Raw genomic sequence first — 21,959 nt, 5'->3', positions numbered from 1 at the left:
TTTGAAAACTTTAGCGCCCCCAGTGTCTTAGAGTTGACCACCGAGTGGCAAATGGTTGTAGCGCGCCCTCTCTTGATAACATCAAGAACAACATCCGTTTTTTAATATTTGCTATGCAACGCTATTGGTTGTTGCATCCGGAGTTGCTCGAAAGTGCTGCCCTATCATTGGTCCAAAGTGAGGAGTTTAAATTCGAAATCGCGACAAATCACCAAAAGGTCGAGCAGTGTTCGAAAAAGTATTTTCCGTGTGGAGTCCGTTACTTGCGAGAGCTAACACGTAAGTGACTGTTTATTTGAGGTAGGTCTTTTAAGGACATGAAACTTGCTTTACTACGTTGCTTATGCAGTTATGTTATGTGTTTGCTTATGTTTTATGATTTTCCTTGCTTGCCTGCAAGACAGCTGGTTTAGCTAGCTAATAATGTAGAGCTAGACAGACGAGCAAACTGACAAGAGCTAGCTGGTTTAGCTAGCTAGGCTAGCTAGCTCCAATACTGTAGCTCACTAACTAGCTAAAGCTACAATAGCAGCTTGGCTAACAGGTTACAAACCAACGTTTTGCTATGGTATTAGCAGACGCTTTGTGTTGTCTTATTTGCAAACGAGCTCTAAGCTAATATATAAACATCGGTTAAAGTAATATGTCATTGATATCAAATTGTAAAGCAATACGGAGCGTTGCAGATTGGGTGTGTTCACATTGGCAGGACACGGATCGATCCGGGCAGTGTGTGTAGGGAAATGGAACGACAGTCCACAATACTATTGGTGTGAGGAGTGAGGACAGTGGGTAAATAACAGCTACTTGAGTATTTCAGTTTGACACCTCTATCCTGGTCATGCCATCAAGAAAGAGTTAAGCATTCAATATTACAACGATAACTTGCCCTACACTGGTAAGGTATCAACCAATTCGATATTGATGTCGTGCGTGACAAGTTGAGTAGCTTTCTTTGTTGGCATGAGAATGATAGTTTTTACCACTATCGCACTCCTTCCTCTAAGTATTACACCCAGGCTGGTTGGTGCTGTTTACAGCTATTGGTAGGTTCTAAAGTGCACAAGTAGCTTATGAAGAGAGCTTATGAAGAGAGATTTTGAATACAGCGATTCATTCACTGCTCAGTTTGTGTCATGTGATGTGAATGCCATGGGGCGTATCCCATTCCTGACGTTTCACATGCAAACCCCTATCAGACGGTGCAGCTGTTTAGACGGAATTCTGGTTGTGGTTAGATAATGCCCAGTAACTTTGTTTGTGTCTCAATACAGAATGAGTTCAGTTCCTGTGAACGATGAGAATCGTGGGGTCTGCCCAGAAAGAAAGCACAGCGAAAGCGATTCAAGTTTCGATATCTTTTCACTGGATCAACCGACAGGGAGACCCTCTATTCTTCGTCAGTCTCAGGCAGAGAATCTCCCCAACAAATCAGTGGCGAAGGGAATAAAGGTACATTTCAGGTTCAGTTTGAGCAGATTTGCAGTGCAACAAGTACTTGATTTGTTAATCGAATACTGACCCATCGATGTTGTGGCTTTTTAGGTTTGTTTTCAGACCCCGAGAAGAGATCCTGTCACAAAGAGAATAGTTTCTCCCACCAAATCCCTGAAAATGGCAAGTCTGGATGAGTGTACCAAAGCACTTGAGGCGTTGCAGTTGTCAACCACTTTACAGTTAGTACACTTTCTTTTTCATTTGATTTAGAACGTGCAATCCATCATTAGAATATATACAGTCTGCAACTAAACCGTCCTCTTATTATATATATTTATTTGTTACAGGACTCAGGAAAGCACTGGGACATTGGATGGACCACAATCAGGTGACGGATATTACATTATCCCAACCCTATTTACATTTGATGTTACTCGTTTTAATATTAGCAGTTTATCCAATTTAAGTATTAGTAATATTCATGTCACTTTCTCACACCAGATTTTACAGACTCGTTGCCTTTTCCTAATGAGGACATGCCCATCCAGAGCAAAGGCGGTTATCAGCTGGATTTTGACAACCTCGACGCCATGAACCCCTTCCAAGGAGCTGCTCAAATGATCCCCTCTCCTCCAAGGCCTTGGGAATCAGTCGAGGAACCCATGCTTGAAGTACAGAATGAACTGGCCTCTGGTGATTCATTCACACCTGAGGAGAGATCAGAAGAGTTTGTCACAGCACTCGATGAGACCCTCCCGTTCCTGCCGTCAGTGGAGAACTCCATCGCTGACATGTCCGGCGACGTCAACTCCACAGACAGCAGCGTGATCGTGATGGCTAAGAGTTCTGCATTCGAGTTTCAAGACGTATCAAACAGCGAGGAGGAGCCACCGGCCGTGTCGTTCGACTGCCTCGATCAAGACGAGGCGTTATCCCGCTCCTCTGCCTTCGAGGATGCTCCCCTGCCCACCAAGGGTTCTTACAATTTCAATTTTGATGACCTAGATTCAGTCAACCCTTTCCAAATGGGAGGCGCCAAAATTCAGAATTCTCCGGAGCTTGGCAGGAAGCTAACATGTGAAGATCCACCTGCTGCAGTGGAACGCCAGGAGTTGGAGGTGGGTGGTGGAATGGAAGCTGAGGTCTTGACGGTATCTCAGCCAATTGTAGAGACCCCTGTCCTTCCAGAGAAGCAGGAAATGGAAGATGAGGTCCTGACGGTTTCTCAGCCAATCGTAGAGACCCCTGTCCTTCCAGAGAAGCAGGAAATGGAAGCTGAGGTCTTGACGGTTTCTCAGCCAATCGTAGAGACCCCTGTCCTTCCAGAGAAGCAGGAAATGGAAGCTGAGGTCTTGACTGTGTCTCAGCCAATCGTAGAGACCCCTGTCCTTCCAGAAATGAAGCCCATTGCTGCAATGTCCCCTACTTCCAGCGAGCCACCTGCTGAATCCATGCTTCCTCCCAAAGAAGGTGCAGTCAAACTAGAGTTCAATTTTGATGATGGAGCAGTAAAACACAAGCCTCCTCCTAAAAAGTTTGGCAAAAGACCAGCAGGCATGAAGGCAACAGCAAAGAAGCCAGTATCTGAAAAGAAGGATTCTGTCCCATCTCAGAGTCCCCCAGTAAAGCAAGCAGATGATGCTGAAGTTGCAGTTCCCAAGGGCTCTTACGCCTTTGACTTTGACAAGTTGGATGACCCCAACTATAATCCCTTTGGTTCAAATGCTAGAATGACTGACTCTCCTAAGTGTGGTGTGGTGTCCAGTCCTCTGGGTGTCATGTCCAGTCCACAGGGCAAGCCCCCCTCTCTAGTTGAGGAGGTTGCTTCTGATGAGTCTGTCAAGCAAAATACTTCATCACTCCCAATGTACGTTTTCATATTTCAATATTTAACAAACTAAGATGTTATGTACATTTTCATATTTCAATATTTAACAAACTAAAATGTTATGTACGTTTCAATATTTAACAAACTAACAATGTTATGGACAATTTTATGTTGTGCCTTGTTTTGTTTTTTTGTAGAAACATGAAATAATCTGTGAATAACTATTGGATATGCTTTGAAGGGTGAACCTGTCTTTTCATTGTCTATCCATTTCCAGTGGTGTTTCTTGTGGGGGAGATGACAGCCCAGCAACTGTCATTCACTTGGAAACTAACCCGAAGAAGGAAAGGGAGTTTGGAATCCCTGTAACAGATGTGTCTACTCTTGCCATTGGACACATCCACCAGGACCCTGATCACATGACCCAGACACATGAGCGATCAGATGATGCTACTGGCTTCCTGGGAGCGAATGACATTGCCCAGTCTCAGCAGCCACTGGCTGGCCCTCTGAACGATCAGGAATCCACCGAGGAACCAGCCCAGCCTGTGCTCAGCACTCCAGAATGTGCCCTTTCTGAACAGCCTCCACAAAATGGCATGGAACCCATGGAGGACTTTGTTCCCGGAGCAATGTGTAAGTTAAATGTGTAAAGAGAACTAAACCAACATGTTCTTACGTTAGGCTTTTCAGTTGACTTTAACTTAGGCCTCCCTTCTCCCTAGTTATGTCGAATGATTTTGACGGTCAGATGGACTACCTGGAGCAGTTTGGGTCTACCACTGTGAGTGTATATTCATTTTTTTTCTATGAGTTGTGAATTTTATGTATTATAAGTCTATATCCACCAACTCTCTTCTTGATTTTTTCTAGTTCAAGGAGTCTGCACTGAGGAAACAGTCGTTGTACCTGAAGTTTGACCCTCTGCTGAGAGAGAGCCCCAAGAAGGCTGGTGGCGTTCCAGGGTTGGACAACCTCCCACGCCCTGCTGCCTTCGCCTCACGGTGGGTTTCACAACTACCTTCTGTTGACTGTTTCTGTACTGGACTGACTGAAACTACGGGACTTATTTGTCCAGCTTTGGTACGAATTGATTGAGAAGTTCTGTGGTTGTTTTAGTATGGAGGCAAACCGTTCCGGAGCCAAGGAAAGCATGAGCGGACAGAAAATGGATGACTTCACTTTAGGCATTCCAGCACAAGTAAGTAAACTCTGTCGTTGATTATTTAAGTTTTAACTCATTTAATATGACCTTTTGTGTGTGTGGGGGGGGGTCACAGTAATGAAGTATGTACATCAATTCCCCCCCCCCCCCCCCATTCTTCTTGTCCTTGATTGGTGTTGTTGTGGTGCAGACCGCTCCCCTGCTGGAGGGTCTGGCCCCGGCCTTCTCCCAGCCCACCAGCGAGGGTGCCATCATTGAGGTGCTGAAGTACAGTCAGAAGGACATGGACGATGCCATCGCCAGGGTCGAGGCACGGGAACAGGAGAAGGAGAAGCAGTGGACGGCCAAGTATGACGAGCTGTCTCTGGATAACCAAGAGCTGAGGTAGACCGTCGAGCCAGCGCACAGTCGCTTCAGTCACCTTGCTTTTCGTTCTAGGTGTTTATTAACTGTCTTTCTTTACTCCCTCAGGAACATTCTCTCCGGGTATGAAAGCACGATCGTTCAGATGATGGGTATGTGTTTTTTTTTTCTTAACATTAAGTGAAAGGAGGAAGTGTTTTGTGTTAAGGTTTGGTTAGGTTTTGAATGCGAGGCTCGGTTTGTTCCTCTTGCTGCAGCGGAGCATCAGAAGGAGAAGGACATGGCCCAGTCTGCGCTCTGCAAGGTTCTGCAGGAGAAGGAGCAGATCGCTGCGGATCTGAACGCCATGGAGAGGTCCCTCTCCGACCTGTGCAAGAGACTGGACAAACACAAGGATGCTATTGGGGGTTATAAAAAGGTCAGTTTCGAACGGACAATGTACTTGTTGGTATATTATGTTGAGGGTTGTTTGGCAAGATCAGCTTGGCTGGTATTGTTTTTATTTTATTTTTATGCCAATTTATGTTAGACACTTGCTGACATTGCACCTGTTGAATTTGGGTCCCACGCACTGTCTCATGAACCCACTAAACAGTCATTTGATCTCCCCCTCCTGCCTAGAACGAGGAGGTCCTAAAGAAGTGTGCTCAGGACTACCTGGCTGAGATCAAGAAGGGAGAGCAGCGCTACCAGGCGCTGAAGGCCCACGCAGAGGAGAAGATCAGCCTGTGAGTGGAGCTAGCCCAGCGTCCACACACGCCCCGTATCCGGGTCATCGCTGTGTTGTCATGATGTACCATGTGACTCACTGTGAGAGGCTCTGTCTGCAGGGCCAATGGAGAGATCGCTGAGGTTCGCTCCAAGCTGAAGTCGGAGTCCTCTGCTCTGAAAGCACAGCTGCGCAGGGAGCAGCTGAAGGTGCAGTCGCTGGACAAGAACCTGGACCAGAAAGTAAGTTGGTGATTTAGTATTCAGTCCATCGTGTACTGTACGGAATCGTCAAAAATAACCAATCTTGTAGGATGTATGTTGTGATTTTGACCGAGGCTTGAAGGTTTAGGCTAAATGTTTCAAGGGTGTTTTCTAATCCTATGTTGTCTCTCCTCCCCTCAAGGTGAAAGAGGTCGAGGAACTGACCAACCTTTGTGACGAGTTGATCGCTAAAGTCCAGAAAGGCTGATTTTATTCTGTACGTGTCCATGTTTGTTCCTGTCCTTATATGTGTACTGTAGTTAAGAGGCTGTTTTCCTCCAGAACATTGTCAGAATAGGGCCTTGTAAATAAATAGTAGCTGCTTTGGGAGATCAAGCGGTGCCAGTATTTGATTTGCTCTTGCCTCTAAATCCATGTTTGTTGTCTGATGTTTTCCTCATCTTCTGATCCATACTGTTATATAGTAATTAATAAAACTTTCACTGTCAGCTTGTCATGTGCAGTGTATTTTGTCCTGTTCATAATTGATCCTGCCTTCACTCATGTGAGAAGGGTGTAGAAAAGAAGTTTCACTGTTTCATTCTGAACTTTAAATTTAAGGGCTTAAAACATATTAAATGGACAGATTTGTCCGAGGTCTTAAATTTAATTTCGTCAGGTCTAAAAAAAGGTTTTACCCTCGTTCAATTCCAGAAACGCTGGCCGCATTGGGTCGTAGTCTACAAAGCGGAGCTCTGGAGTCCAGGGTTCAAATTACCGGGGGGGGGGTCAAATCTGGCTGACGGATCTTCTTACAACTCAATTTTTGCTCTTGGACTTAAATAAAACTGATAGGGTCAATTTCTTTACCTTTTTTGGTTGAGCCTTTCGTGTTGGGACAGTTTGGTACCTGAAAGGACAGTTGGGAGAGGGGATCTGGTCAGTCGTGGAGTGCGCTGCAGTTACAGGGATCTGGTCAGTCGTGGAGTGCGCTGCAGTTACAGGGATCTGAGGCCACGGATGTGTTTGGCACTACACTCTGTGCTGGATTTGAACCCATGTTGTTGTGGTGTAGGCCCTTGTTCTCAACCCACTACACCAAAGGGTATTCCCCCCCCCCCACCCCTAGTACTGAGTGATGAATGAAATTAAATTAGGTTACTAATGTGCTTAATCTGTAAATTAAATTAATGATGTCATTCATTGAAAGAACATTTTAAAATTTCTTTGATTTGAATATTTTTGGGGTAATGTGTCGTGTAGGTCTTCAATTTCAATCTTTATGATCTTAAATTTGACTTACTCAAACCTGCAGGGACCCTGATAAATCTTTTCTAGATTTTTAGTAGTATTACAAAACATGAACAATTAGTTTACAAAATGCATGTATGCTGTAATTGTGAGGATTATTAGTATCAGGTTCTAGTCAAGCTGATGTCCTTTCACAATCCACAAGGTGGCAGTGTTAACTACAATATAATCACAAATCTCAATCCATGTAAGGTATTTTGTGTATGTCTTTAGAGGGTCATGCATGACCAATCTATATTTGATTGTCATAGCACAAATTAATTTGCAGGTTTATATGCGTCATCTAAGCAGTTGCATTAGTCAAGTTTGATTGAAAACATTTCAGTTCTTCAATAACTGTTATTGTCTGGAGTCTGGGAGCTCCACTGTCCTGCGAAGGCTGCAACCCTGCTGCTCCAATACAATGCATCCCTTCTTTCCAGAGCAATCACAGGGCCCTGTCACATCCCTCCCAGGGAAGGACAATGCACTTCCTAAAACGCTGAAAGGTTATCCCACTTAGATTGGAGCTGAATGAGGTGGTAGAGTAGAGGGGGGGGGGGCGGTGGAAGGGGATTGATTCACTTTCTTAAAAGGGGAAAGATGCTAGTCTTTTGGTGTAGTCTTGCAGGGCCCATCACTCATCTAAGGGACTGTGAGAGTGCTCTGTCCTGAGGTTGTTCCCTGTGTCTGTTCAGGCATTCATCCCAGCAGCATCAGGGCCCTGCACTGGCCCTGTCTCACCACCGCTGCACCGCTGGGCTCATCTGGCTGTTGGAGAGGCATTAACGCCTGCATCAGTCTGGAGGCTGTGCAGCCCACAGGATAACCACAGGATAACCACAGGATAACTAACCTATTAAAATGACAAACATGGTACATCCCAGAAGTAAAAAAAGGATTGTTGTTGAGTCGATAAAAAAAATATATAAACTAAGGTATTCATTTTTTCTTTCTTTTAATCAAACAGTTGCAAATTCAACTTTAAATGATGTAGCTTAGTTTATTTTCTTCTTTTAAGATATTTCATACAGGATTGTCAAATATAACCAATTACATACAGTACATGATGGACTAAATACTAGCACGGACTAAATATGATTCAACTGGCGGTGCTTATGTGCTATAGGCTATACTTTACATCTGAACCACAGTAAACCTTTATAATATTACATACTTGAGATCAAAATACATATGAAATGCCTAAGTTCGGAAAACAAACATACAATGTGATTCCTTAATAAAATAAATAAAATATACAGAACGAGTTTCAAAATGTATATAATCGACTACATCTATAAAAACTGGTTGCAGTCCAAATACTTTCCGTTGTTGTCATATACAGTGGTATCGTATTTACAGCAAAGCCTTCTGGGTATTCTGGGGATATCACCACTACATAAACACGCATACTAGCCTAGTGGTAGCAACCTAAACGTTTGTGTTCTGGAGGTTGAAGTGTTGCAAGGTCCTGGATGTAGAAACCGAAATGTTGTATCCCTTGCAATCTCTCAGATATGGCAAGACCCGGGTACCTCAATACAACTCAGGAGGCGACATATGAAAGGTCAACCTATGTGACCTTATGGGTGAAAACAGGAGAGACAAGGTCACTGATGGACACAGCTCCAGGAAAGAAGAGTGGTCAGGTTAGATGGATGAGCACGACAAATCTAAAACAATACAAGATCAAAGGGCGTACCTGAGTATGAGCATGAAACCTGCCCTTCTGCAATATGTTCAGTACCATTTTAATCACAACAAAACAAAGTTTGAGTAGAGGTAAAGGTTGACACTGACCCCAGTCCCGGTCCGTGAACCCCTGTAGATGAGGGTCAACAGCACGTCACTGTGAATCTCAAAAGCTACCGTTTGATCTCGTACGACTTTGCAGAATCTCAACATGTTTAAAGAAAGTAAGTGCACATAAGGCTTTAATTGGTTTTAGTGGTGTGAAATCTGTACACATTAGTACCAAGCGACGATGATGAAATGTCTGGAACCACTCGCATTTGTTCCAGAATGTGTGGTTACTTCTGATAAAACACCGCTCAGTCAGTACTGTGTAGTTGTATCTGGAACCCCCCAGCACGGTCTGGTCCAGGGCAGAGGGTTCAGGCCAGGTTTGATAACAGTTAAACGAACAGTCCCAAGCTTGTGTGTGACGACGAGCGGTTTTCTGAAGTATGGACCAGAACACAGCTCAGACGCTCTCTGGACATCACAGGCAGAGAGAGAGAGAGAGGAGGACGGAGGGAGCATCGCTGCTCCAGAGAGGGAGGAGGAGGGGGGGGGGGGGCTAACACTGAAAGTGAATGTGTTGATGCTGGTGTACTTTCCCATCCACGTGAGAGTGTGTGTGCGTGTGAATGTCAGTGTAGATCTTAGGGTAGATTTTGGTCGGGAGGTTCGAACCGCCCTGGGTGAGGAGCAACTGCTTCTGGGTCAGGTAGTCCTCGTAGTTTATGCAGTCCTTGTCTGGGCTGGAGGACGTGGAGGAGGGGGCCACGCAGGTGCGGTCCCGGTCCCGGTAGGGCAGGCGGTGGGAGGCCTGCAGGTTCTGAGAGGCCCCCGTGGGGGCACTGGGAGGAGAGCAGTGCTTCTTGCTCTGGCAGAACCACAGCAGCACCGTACCGAAGATAAACACCATGCCAGCAGGGATGCCGATGATGACAGGCCAGGGGAGGGTGCTGGAGGCTGGGGTAAACATTGGGGTGATGGGGGGCTTGGAGTCTGGAGGACGAGAGGAGAAGAGAAAGGGTCAACACAGATGATGATCGTCGACAGTGGTCAAATAGTAGGTCGATAGTTGTAGATAGTGGTCAGATCAAATACAATTTGATTTGTGTTTCCGTTCTCACAAGCAGCGTCACCGAGGGAATTTACGTACGCTCATAAAACCGCACCTAAACCCTCATAGGAGCCTAGCGTCACATCAAAGGAGGTTCAGCATCACATCTGAACTGCTCTTACCAGGCAGCACGGTCAGGAAGGCACTGCGGAAGCTGTAGCCCATGGTGTTGGCGCCCAGGCAGATGTACATGCCCGCGTCCTCCTCCTTGGCCCTGGTGATCAGCAGCTTATTGAGGTAGGAGCCGTCGGGGCGCGACCACACCTCCCCCATGGGCAGCACCACGAAGCGGTGGTCTCCCACCTCGATGGTGGAGTTGTAGCGGCTCTCCTCGTTGGACTCCACCCGCTTGAGCCACTGGATGACGGGCTTGACGTCGCTCCTCACCTTGCACTGGAAGGAGGTGGTGCCCCCGTAGTCCACCGTGGTGTTGACCGGGTGAGTGCCCGTCAGGATGGGCTTGGAGTTGGTCCGCTCTGCGGAGAAAAACACAACGAGCCCGACTGTCACAACAGAGGTCCCGTGGCAGTGACGTGACGGAGACGCTGCACATTGAACAAGCAGGAACGTCTCTTTGGATCCGGCCCTCAGGATCGGGACGCGTAATTGGTAGAGAGAGAGGGAGAGGGAAATATCGCATGTAACACAAGAGGTATGTGTGATTTGTTTCCTCTCTCTCTGCCCCTGGTTGTGCAGCACATGTCTCAGAAGTTGGTGGGGGGGGGGGGGGGCTGGTGTTCTGGCAGACAGCTGGACCATAATCATCCCCAGATTGGGTAGAGGGGCTCTAGGTTAAGCAGCACCTTTCCCCCCTCCCCACCAAACACAAACTCTCCCATCTCAAACTCCCCTTCTCAATATGCTTCTCATATACATGATTACACAAACACATTGGTCCATGGGCGCAGGGCTGTGAGCGAGGCTTCCTGATCAAACGCAGCCATGTGGAGAAGGTAGATCAGAGAGAAAGAATCTCTCAAAGTTCACGGTTCTTCCTTGGTCAAATTCCCATCCAGAATGGCTAATGACTGAGTTCCTAAGTACTGTACGTAAATGTTCTAGCACTGAACTTTTTTTCTACTTCCTTTTCTCTGATCACTAACAGAAAGCAAGAACAGCAACACATCTCATTCCTCTTTCCTCCTACACCCATTCAGTCGGACTCCTCCCCCTCTACAGAAGAGTCCGAGTCTCGCTGCAGGATACGTACGTATGACCTCCACTTTGTAAGTGGCGTTAATCTCCCCGGCACGGTTAGAGACCCTGCAGGTGTAGCGGCCACTGTGCTCTGGGGTCAGGTTCCTCAGGCTCAGGGTCCACTTCTTCTGGCGCCCTTGGCCGACCTCTCTGTCGGTGAGCGGGCGCTCCTCCTTCATCCACACGATGTCTGGACGAGGGTTCCCGCTTGCGGCGCACTTCAGACGCACCGAGCTGCCCACGGGACGGGCGATCACACGCTTCCTCATCTTGGCAGGCTGGGTGAACCTGGGCCGGACTGACGAGAAACAGGGACACGGAGAGAGGGTTTGTGGGTTGCCACTGCCGCGCTTCACTGAATGAAACTGGAGGGGTTTTCTGTGCATATTTTAGGATCCCCTGGAAAATTAGATGCTACTTCTCAAAGGGATATTGTTTGGTTAAACTGGAACCCAGCGATGCTCCTGCATCCTGGATGGTGGACAGCTCTTACCTAGTTTACCTGACAAGCTGTCTGGGCCTGACTCCGCCTCCAGTTCATCTGCCACCCCGGGCCCGGTCTTGTCGGAACCAGAGTCGTCTGTGGAGGAGAAAGAGAGAGGAAGAGAGAGAGAGAGGGGAAGAGAGAGAGAGAGAGAGAGAGAGAGAGAGGGGGGGGGGGGGGGGGGGGGGGGGGGGGGGGGGGGGGGTGAGAAAGAGAGAGAGAGAGAGAAGGAGAGAAGGAGAGAGGAAGAGAGAGAGGATGAGAGATAGAGGAGGAGGAAGAGAGAGAGACACACGTTACCACAGAGCAGCAGGAACACAAGTCATGGATGCTGAGGAAATGCATCCTGCAGAACTGAATCCTAAGTGGTGTTAAAACGATGGAACTGTTGTGCCCAGCCGGCATGCAGCAAAGGCCTTAGAAACCTTAACTGAGGGTGATGACAGAGATTATACAGTAATCCTATTAGGACTTTTCTTGTGTTCTGTGGCCATTTGGGGCAAATATTGAATGCAGTTGGGTTCCAGAGACCACAGAAACGTAGTTACGTAGTTTATTTTTTTACAAAAATATATAATTTCTTTGTGATTATTCTGGTCATGAAATCTTTTTTATATATTTTAAATTGGAAAAATTATGGATTCGTAGACAGTCACACACACTAAAACACTCTTAAAGGAGTCGTGGCCTCTGACGATGTCAGAAGCTTCTTCAAAGCACTGACATATCGAGCAGATTAAAGAACAACAGAGTTGTATCACAAACAGTGAAATATCACTTTTCCATTTCGGTCCAAACCACTTTGTTTCACAATCCGTCACAATGCCTCCGACACCGTGAACACGAAGAGAGAACACCATGCAGACACCGTGAAACACTCTTGGCTCCATCTGAGTAAATTTAGCATTTATAGATAGAATCCGCAGAGGGGAGCATGTTAAGGTCACACACTGGAGAGTTTGAAAGTAACATGATCGGTTTTCATAAGGCCAGTTCCAGGAGACAGCTGGGGACTATGATGTCACTGACTGACTGACATCATATGGTGGAGCTAAGACAGGGCTTAGTGAAAATATAATGAGTGAAACTTAAGAGATGGTTGGTAATGCACATCGACTGGGGAAGATGGGCATTCATGAGTATCTGACACAGATACCCAGGGCCGTACGCAGGGCCCAAAAAATACTGAGGTCATGAGTCAGAACTTCTAGGCGGGTTCGGGGGCATGCTCCCCCGGAATTTTTTTAAATTACATTATTTAAATATGGCCATTTTCATTTTCATTTTTATTATTATATGGCAACGACGGTACGAGCGTTCTGATTGGATAATGAGTAGTCACCCCAGCCGCGTATTGCCCTCCTCGCCGGTCAATACGGATCCGTATTGCCCTCTGACGTCAGCTTCAAAATGAGCGATATCGACGAATCAGCTGCTGAGTTTTACTATCCAGATGATGCTGAAAAGCTTTGTCATCGAAAGTGAGGATGAAGACCAGACTCTTTGAATCACTTGTGTCGTTATTTTGTGATGAAATTAAAGCCATTTTAGCAGAACCATGTTGTCCGCTTTCTATCAAAAGTAATGAGTTGCTTGGCAACACATGAAACACACCGTGAGAAGACTTGAGAGCTAGCTACAATTAGCCTAAAGGTACCATTTATATTCGTTTACAAAACGAAAATAATCTAAACTTGCCATATAATAAACTACTTACTAACCTCGACCGTTCGGTCATGCCGGGAAATATCAAACTGAGGCTGGAACGTATCGACCGAGCGATAGCGAGTCAGTTTGATATTTCCCAATTGCCACTGAATTTCATTTTCAATCAATCACATCAATGACATATCAATCGCAAAATGAATGTTGATTCAACCGGTGGAAATTGATTGACAACCGGTACTGACGGAGTTAACCAAACTTTGATTTGATGTTTCCTTATCTGAGTAGTACGCTGCTGCAATACAAATATTTCCACATGAAAATGAATCTTTCTTCTCACAGTCATCTGCCACTTAAACTTCTCTTAACCCTTTCCTGCCGGACCATTCAAATATGGGCATTAAAATGCCCATGGTTCCCGCCCTAATAGCGTCACCGTCCAATCACCGATTTTATTTCTGAAAACTGCCAGATACTCATGACAACTTAAGCTCAAAGTACATATCATTGGTTAAGGGGTTAGTGGGAGGGGGAAATAAATCTATCGTCTGCAACGGCAGCCATTGTTTTCCGAGGCGGAGCCAGAGCGGAGACCATGGGAGATTGCCTACAGTGTTAGATTTACAGCTTCGAATTTAAATCGGAGACGATATTATGAGTAAAGACAAGTTCCTTAATATGTGTTGTCAATATTGTCAATTAAAAGTCTAAACTTTTTACTTACGAAGAATTTGTTTGTGGGAGTGAAGCGAGTGTTTTCAGGAAAGAACGACGTGTCCGGCTTGGCCGTTTGTGACAGGCAGCAATGACGGTAGTAGCACTGTTTAGCTTCGATTTGAGCAGATTTCTAAAAAACTTCGAAAAACAACATTAACTAGGTAGATTATGTATACTGTAAGCTAAATGTACATGCCTTGTTTGGCCAATTCGGTCGATTGTGGAAGAAACTCGAACGTTTTTTAGTTATCGAGAGGAGTATCCAGCCATAGAGCTAGCTACTTTTGGGACAGGATAATTCCGGTTTTCCCTATGTCTCCACTAGTCACTAGAATGGTCATAACTTTTAATCAAAATATGATATTTCTAATCTGTCTTCTGTTCTACATTGCCTACAGACTTGTGGATATTCCACCCACTCAAAGTATTTCTCCATCTTGTAATTAAATCGGTGAAAATAGCAGTTGTCTGATGAGGTATGGTGGATGGAGAAGTTTTTGTAAAGAATGGCTGCCTGAAACCACTTTAATAAAATATGATTTGCCTCAAGTGATCATATATTTATTGACATGATAAAAATCTCCTAGTTCTCCTCTTCAAGATGGTATAAACAGTTAAGGTGTATGATTTAATATGAAAATTCAAAAAATATGAATATTAATATGAATATCATATTTCAACAGCTTATGGAATGTTTGGAATGTTGGCTAGGCAGTAAAGGGTTAACCTACATGTTTAGTTTGCTGCGCTCCTCTTCCAGTGACTGTAACTAACATAGGCTATTCACTAACAGTAGCGGTATGTCTATGGCGGTAACATCAGCATCCGACTTGTGTTTGGTGGTTACCATAACGACAGTACGTTTTGTTGATGACGCGCAGCACGTATGTCCAAACTCTTGAGCTACTCGGCTCTTCAAGTATAAAATCACGTTACGGTTTGTGGGAGACCAAGATCATCGTCCTGCAGTAAGTTTCACGTGTACTTTATTTTGAGTTTATATACCACGATTTAAGCACAAAAAAAAACTGAAATACGAAAAAAAATACCGAGGACACGACCTCGGTGTCCTCAATGGTAGTTACGGCCCTGCAGATACCGATTGCTGCCATTCCTTGCCGTGCGAGACGTAAACGACCGCTTGTGTCGCAGACGATAATCCAGAGCACAGTTGCGGGTTAAAATGATTTAATCTGATACCAGAACAGGGCACGCTGTCAAATCGTATTAAACCTAGCTGTGAAATCATTCGCAAAGTTTCACCATCTTTCAACATTCCAGTCTCCAGTTCCTGAAGTTCTGGCAGGTTTTCTGACATCTATTCATTACGACTTCAAACGCTCACATTTTAATCGACGTCCAGTACACTCACGTCAAACACACTTTGTAACTGCTATCACGAGACACTATGTCAAATTCTCGAGAAGATCAAAATACCCTACAGCTGGTTCTATGAGCAAAGCCCCGTTTCTCTCGCAGAACCTGAGCTCCGTGTAGCCTCCGGTTGAATTTCTCGAAATGCATTTTGGCACGCTTGATTCTGACTCTGTGTTTGATTGGGGCAGGTAGAGAGACCAGATGTGGCTTCTACCCCCCCCCCACCCCTTCTCCCTCCAGACGCCCTCCCGGTTCCCCCAAAACCCCTAGCTCTCGAGGGTTCTCCGGGCACAAGCCCTCCATTGTCCCCTGTAGCACCGAGGCCAGCCATGATGTCATGGCTATTTGAAGGGCTTTAACTAGCCAACGATAATAACCCATTCCTTAAAATAAAAAAACAGCCTACATTGGAAGAAATATTTTTCTGTTGCTCACTTGGGTTCTCCACATTCCTCCCTGTTCCTGAACCTCCCAGTGCAAACACAGTCCCACACTGACAGGGATTTCGTTTATTTTATTTTTTGTTGTTGTGTGTGTATGTGTGTTTTTTATATATTTAAAAAAAATTTAGTTCCTGAATCTATTTCCTCTTTACTTTTTGAAGGTCTTTAGGAACAAAGGCGCCCTTTATAAGTGTTTCTACCACCAGTCCTGGCTGCTATTGTCTTAACACAATGTAGGCTCACTGGAGCCACAGAGCAGGAGGAGGAAGAACAGCTCTCCCGCTGCCGCCATCTAACTGTTATTGTTGGAATACTGAAAAATATAATTATGAGTAAACGGAGAGGACCAAGGGGCCTCGCTGTCCGTCCGTCTTCGCTTGCTCTCTGCTTGCTCTTCCTTTTTAAGAGGCCCCACGCTCCTGCTGCATCAAAGAGGAGCTGAGAGAGAGAATCTGCAGGGCTCCTGAGAGACACGATGTCTCACTGATAACATGTCATTTGTCTTCCTGGAGTGGGCCCCTAAGAAAACAAGGGCTTTGATTATCAGGAAGCGAGCAAGACTTTTATCGATAGCCCGAGCCTAAAGGACCCATCGCAATTTCAAGCACGACAAACACATTTACATTTAGTCATTTAGCAGACGCTTTTAACCAGAGCGACTTACAGTAAGTACAGGGACATACGAGGCAAGTAGGGTGAAGTGCCTTGCCCAAGGACACAACGTCATTTTGCACGGCCGGAAATCGAACCGGCAACCTTCTGATTAATAGCTCGATTCCCTAACCGCTCAGCCATCTGACTCCCACACCTGGGAACACACCTGCGTGCAGCAGTCAAACATCGAGCAGAGAGGTGATTCAGCTGAGCTGTTGATCTACGGTAATTCAGGGTTGCATGCTCTCCCCTCTCACCCCTCGACGGCTCCATTCACAAATCCAGCTACAGGAAGTGCCCTCCCCTGTTCCTTCCTCTGGCCCTGGTGCAACAGTTGAATCGCAGGAAAGCCCCCATGATTGTGGGGGTCCCAACAAGCTCCAGATGTTGTTGGGGACATTCTAATGTTATGTGTAGTTGCCTTGCATCACACTCTAGAGATCTCCAAACAGCTACCATATGCTATAAGTCACACATGGGACCATTTATCTAAACGGTCACCCAAAACTGCAGCATCTCCAGAGCAATCTCAATACAGCTGACAATTAACGACCTGCGCGCTAAAGAAGGGCCCATTGAGATCTGACCCAGGTTATCCTGCTGAAGTTATGCAGAACGTCAACACTGTGTTTGTATTTAAGTAGCCGAAACACGACATGTTAATACAACAAGATTGAGCTGTAAAAACATGACATGTTGATGCCATCTGATGATATCTTTAACATCATAGAAGTCAACCCTGCAGAGAACTGACTGATGGTGAGATCAGATCTGTCTGTCTGTCTGTCTGTCTGTCTGTCAGACCTGATCGTCTGTCTGACCATCTGTCTGTCTCTCTGTCCACCAGGAGGAGGGGGGAGGGGGTGTTTGGGTCCAGTTGTCAGGAGACCACCCCAAACAGTGCCCAAACAACCAGCTGGAGGGGAGGGGGGGGGGGATTGAAGAGGCGCCATGTTGCACTGGCCCACCAGATTCTTGGGATAGCTCAGGGGAGGACAGGCTGCCTGCTGGCAGATGGTGGAGAGGGAGACATCTCCAACAGCACGCCCCCAACACAGCGGATCCCCACGTGACATCATCGGCAGACAGCCCTCTCCTTTCCTCTTCTCTCTGTCTCGCTTCTAAAAGTCTCCCTCTTCTCTCCCCCTCCATAATCTCCCCCTGTCTGTCTTCTCCCTTGCACGTCCCCGCTGATGCAGACTGTAATGCTTAAACAGTGTGTTGTGCAGCGAGGGCCTTGAGCTTGAAAGGCTGCCAGGATATCGTCGCCTCTGTTCCCCCAAACGGCACTATAACTGACTGCAGTTGTTTCTCTTTCTTTTTCTGAGCTCCAGTAAAAATAATAAACTTGCATGATGGATACTGTATGTGGAGCTGGGCTGGAATCTAGCCTGTATTACACCCCCCATTTACAACATTTCAAATAAATAATCTCTCCCCTTTTCTCTTTGAGGATTGTAGCAGGCCTCCCAACTGGATACCAAACCACCTACAAGCTGCAACACAATTCAAATGTCTCACAATTAGCTGTGCTAAGTTGAATGGAAACTGTTGCTCAGGATAATACAGCACCATTCCTCTATTCATAGCTGTCAAGCCTCCCTACCTATACCTCCGCTCCTGCAGGGATCTGAAAACAAGCCTCAAGTAATCCCAACACACGTGAAAAGTGGGTCTCGCTGCGCTGCACCCCTGATAGAACAATTATCTATCTAAACAAAGTAGTGACGGGCTGGCAGGTCCTGGCCTCGATGACAGACGGGAGAGAAGGATCTGGAGAAAGAGAGAAGGGAGGAGATGAGAGGGGAGGAGGTTTCTGAGGTGTTCCACAACAGAGCTGTGGAAGGACTCCTGCGAGGCTGGTGTTGGCCCAGTGTTGGTCACGCTCTCACCACAACCAGGAGAGAAGGGGAACACAGAGCCCTGACCAGCAGGAGGGGGACGTGAAGCCAAACAGTTTGTAGTCCAGGGAGGGAAAAAAGAATACAGAGGACAAGGAAAAGGAAAGGGGAAACGGCCTTCTGAGAAGGAGGAAAAAAAAAGGTTCAAAAAGTACGAGAAGTATTTGAGTCTGTCCTTATGTGGGAGTAGGACCACCAGAAGCAGCCAGGCACAGCTGATCTGGAGCAACTTCTCTGCTTCATCACAGTGGGCTGAAATAGTTTTCATTGAAGTCTTCATTTCATTGAAGCTCTCTCTCACATAGAGAGCAGCAGGAGGATAAATCATTTGTGACTTACACACTACTGTACAGTAATAAAAGAAGTGCTATCTATCATTCGGATGACTTGACAGCAAGATTTACACAGTTTGCTGCCTGATCACACAAATGAATCTAAACAGAGAACGAGACAGTTTTGATCATAGTTACCCAAAAAAGGTAAAAAAAAAAATAAGACTAAGAACTCCAAAAGAGTTTTATGGCAAAAAAAGCAGATTATGTAAACATGAAGATTAGGAAGTGGTAGACACAGCTCCAAACAACTTTCTCAACACATCACACAGCTGTAGTGTGACCTTCGGCCTCTCCTCGTGTCCTCGCGTCTCCATCCTTTCCTTTTATGGAAATCAACACCCTGTCTTTGACCATGCTTGCAACCTCAACTTGAACTAGAAACGAAAAAATAACACTGGTAAACTCTCTTTCCCAATTACCCCACTATGCCCCTAACATGCAGCCATAAAACAACAAGCACCATTCACTCCCCAGTGTTTCCCAGATCTGACTGATAAGACCTGCGTACTGGTGTGAGAAGCCTGTCACAAGACCGAGGAGCAGCTTCTCCATTGGGCCCCTGGCCTCCCTCCCTCCCCCCCTCCCCCCCGCCCTCCCTCCTTCCCTCCCTCCCTTCTTCCCTCCTTCCCTCCCTTTCTCCCTCCCTCCCTCCCTCCCTCCTTCCCTCCCTTTCTCCCTTTCTCCCTCTCTCTCTGGGAGACTCTGACCCTAATTAGGCATCTTAGAGTAATTAGGCTAAACAGAACCTTCACGCTCCATTCCTCTCATTCATCACGCTCCAGTCAGTAGTACAGGAAATAAACTGTACACACACACATATACTTGTATACACACACGCGCACACACACACACACAGACACTCAACTCACACACAGATCCAACAGAGCCGGCACGCTTTAGGAACTGGGGAATTAGACTTGGTGTCTGCTTAGTCTCTACTAACATGAAGAGACTTCACAAGAAAGCGTTAATCACGTAGGTAAAAGTAAATGTGTTTCTTGTAAAGCCGCTTCAAGTCCCAGGTCTCCTGGCCTCATCGAGTCACGGTTTAGCCGGGGGAAAGGAGAGATTTCCAGATCCACTTGAGTCACAGAGGACGAAGCACTATGAAACTATATCCCGAACGGCTGTTGACTTCGGGCATTGTGCGCGGAGGATATCTCAGATATTAGAGATGAAGAGATCAGCCTCTAACCCTCAGCTCGAAATCCCCGTGTTTCAGACCGTAACCTCCGTGAAGCACGTCTTTGAACATCTGCAACTTGACAAGATCTTGAACTTGGGGGGTGGGAGGGTAGGCGAGAGGGGGGGGGGGGGGGGGGGGGGGCTACATATGTAGCTTCACCGGAAGATTGTAAGCCTTTCTACTGAGCCTGGGCAGAGTTACTGGAAAGGTGACTTCATCCGCAGCGCGGGGCTAATTAGGCATTCGCTTTTGACGAGTAAGATGTGTAACACAAGCCGAACCCCAAACACAACTCCAACTCACAGTGCCTGTTCGGTTTACCCAAGGCCACAGTCAAGCCACATTACACAACACCTGACACGACGCCTTGCATAAACAGTCGTGTAAATGGCAGCAATAAAAAAAAAAGTGTGTCCAGTCACTCACCAATCACTATGAGGGTGTAGTTGATGTTGACGCTGCCAAAGCCGTTGGTGGCCTTGCAGATGTAGGTCCCAGCATCCTCTGCCTCCACTTCCTTGATCTTGAGCCCCAGACGGAGGATCCGGAAGCGGATCCAGCCGCTGTGGATGTTGCGTCCGTCCTTGGTCCACATGATGAGTGGCGGGGGGTCTCCCTCCACCAGGCAGGGCAGCTTGATGGCGCTGCCCAGACGAGCTGTCTGCCTGTGGGCTACTCTCTCCGCCACCCTCGGGGGCCCTGGGGAAACACACATGCTGTGGGATCAACCAGCTTACCTCTCGTGTACTGCGCGGTAAACAGCTGGTCAATTCAGCACGTCTTAAACAACGTCCGTAGGAATCCTGTTAGAAGAGTAAGTACGACTGCATGTTTGAATTTAAACCAGTCCGTCTGACTGTGGCCTTGCTACTCTCAGGCCTGTCTGCCTGGAGGTGGGCCTAGGGACAGAGTTAAGGGTCATTTGTCACCCCTAAGTCTGATTATCTGGAGATGCTGAAACCAGATTGTAATAATTGGACTAGCCCCTGTCGTCCATTTCACAGGGGCTAAAGCGCTCTGGCTGTGCTTGCGTGTAGCGTGCTGGAGATCAAAGCAGAGAGGGGGCGGGCCCCGGCATGGCGGACAGCAGCACTCTGCTGGAGCTCTTAATTGGCCCAGGTTAGCTCTCCCTCAGATCTGATGAAGTGGAGCGCTCCCAGCCTGCCCGGGATGGAGGCCTGCGGTGCCCTGACTGCTACAGCATGGAGCACAGCTACTGCACACACACACACACACACACACAACACACACAACACACACACACACAACACACAACCACCGAGCCCTACAGACAGGAACACCAAGGGGGGGGGGGGGAGGAGGGGAGGAGAGGAGGAGAGTGGAGAGAAGGGCAGTAAAGGAGAGGAAAGCAGTGGAGAGTCACAACTCTGAAAAGCAAGGTGTGCTTAGTCACCCACAGATGGTCAGTCTGGTCGCAGTAAAAACTAAGGGGCAGGGCAAACAAACAAGCCCCCTCTAAACACACACACACTCTCACATTCCGATGGAGCATTTCACACGTATGGTAAACAAGCAGTTCATTATATAGATGTGTGTGTGTGTGTTGGGGGGGGGGGGGGGTTGTGGGAGAGGGTGCTCCAGATAACTCCATCTGGCCTTTATTGGTCACGTTGCAAGCAGATGTTTCTTCAGCTCAGGTGGAGGGTCTGGATCCAGGAGAAGGGTTATTAACTGGGAATGGAGAAGGTGAGGCCAGCCTCTGTTCAGTGTTCTGCTGATGGCCTATAACAACAGGAAACCCAAGTGTGCGAAAAGAAAACCTATTGTTGCACCAACCACAGCGTGCAAGCGTTTTGATCTGTGCCATGATGTCATCTATGATCTGTGAGCGGAGATGAAGTTTCTGCCATCTTAAATTGATGTCAAATTAAACCAAACACAAGCATGTGCTTGTGCACACACAGAAACACGTATACGTACACACACATTGACACACACACACACACAAGTCAGGGTTTGCCTTCCTTTCCATGGACGCTCTTCCTGTTCCACGGCAGGCACAGGAAATTGAAAGTGTCATTGTTTACGTCTGCGGAGCAAACGTGACCGCAGGATTTGGCTTTTTTTGTCAGCCAGCCCATATCTCACTCCTCTGCTACCAGGGGAGCTAAACAGAGGAGCCTAGTGTTCAGC

General features: G+C 46.8%; 2 protein-coding genes across 7 annotated transcripts in view; one reads left to right on the top strand and one right to left on the bottom strand.

The window, feature by feature from the left end:
• The first annotated feature begins 178 nt into the window (after positions 1 to 178).
• On the top strand, positions 179 to 6,214 carry tacc3 (transforming, acidic coiled-coil containing protein 3). 5 transcript variants are annotated; one of them, XM_047047954.1, is made up of 16 exons: positions 179 to 279; positions 1,275 to 1,452; positions 1,546 to 1,676; positions 1,785 to 1,825; positions 1,939 to 2,717; positions 2,787 to 3,304; positions 3,543 to 3,901; positions 3,991 to 4,049; positions 4,139 to 4,269; positions 4,385 to 4,466; positions 4,621 to 4,814; positions 4,902 to 4,945; positions 5,051 to 5,211; positions 5,415 to 5,521; positions 5,624 to 5,744; positions 5,908 to 6,214. In XM_047047954.1, the coding sequence occupies exons 2-16, from the start codon at positions 1,276 to 1,278 to the stop codon at positions 5,971 to 5,973; spliced, it is 2,970 nt and encodes a 989-aa protein (XP_046903910.1). In that variant the 5' UTR covers positions 179 to 279; position 1,275; the 3' UTR covers positions 5,974 to 6,214. The 5 variants fall into 5 exon arrangements, with proteins under 5 accessions (XP_046903910.1, XP_046903905.1, XP_046903906.1 ...); XM_047047953.1 differs by adding an exon at positions 710 to 792 and having other exon boundaries at positions 214 to 300; positions 1,939 to 3,304; XM_047047952.1 differs by adding an exon at positions 710 to 792 and having other exon boundaries at positions 215 to 279; positions 1,939 to 3,304.
• A 1,768-nt stretch (positions 6,215 to 7,982) lies between these two features.
• The window catches only part of LOC124486996 (fibroblast growth factor receptor-like 1), a 31,082-nt gene continuing 17,105 nt past the window's right edge, over positions 7,983 to 21,959 (bottom strand). The window contains exons 3-7 of one of the 2 annotated variants that reach the window (XM_047048970.1): positions 20,232 to 20,504; positions 11,546 to 11,623; positions 11,057 to 11,341; positions 9,969 to 10,322; positions 7,983 to 9,728 (exon numbers count right to left, since the gene is read on the bottom strand). In XM_047048970.1, the coding sequence (XP_046904926.1) occupies positions 9,295 to 9,728; positions 9,969 to 10,322; positions 11,057 to 11,341; positions 11,546 to 11,623; positions 20,232 to 20,504 (1,424 nt within the window). In that variant the 3' untranslated portion in view covers positions 7,983 to 9,294. Of the gene's footprint in view, positions 9,729 to 9,968; positions 10,323 to 11,056; positions 11,342 to 11,536; positions 11,624 to 20,231; positions 20,505 to 21,959 lie in introns of both variants that reach the window. The other variant, XM_047048959.1, reaches the window with a different exon arrangement.

This window comes from Hypomesus transpacificus, chromosome 3 (genome assembly GCF_021917145.1).
Source record: "Hypomesus transpacificus isolate Combined female chromosome 3, fHypTra1, whole genome shotgun sequence".
Classification (NCBI taxonomy): domain Eukaryota; kingdom Metazoa; phylum Chordata; class Actinopteri; order Osmeriformes; family Osmeridae; genus Hypomesus; species Hypomesus transpacificus.
This window is presented reverse-complemented; position numbering and strand designations above follow the sequence as displayed.

Coding starts and splice junctions, on each gene's coding strand:
- tacc3 (XM_047047949.1), top strand. CDS start 1,276: ATGAGTTCAGTTCCTGTGAACGATGAGAATCGTGGGGTCTGCCCAGAA. Junction 4,815..4,901: donor CTGGATAACCAAGAGCTGAG/GTAGACCGTCGA, acceptor TTACTCCCTCAG/GAACATTCTCTCCGGGTATG. Junction 5,212..5,414: donor CTATTGGGGGTTATAAAAAG/GTCAGTTTCGAA, acceptor CCTCCTGCCTAG/AACGAGGAGGTCCTAAAGAA.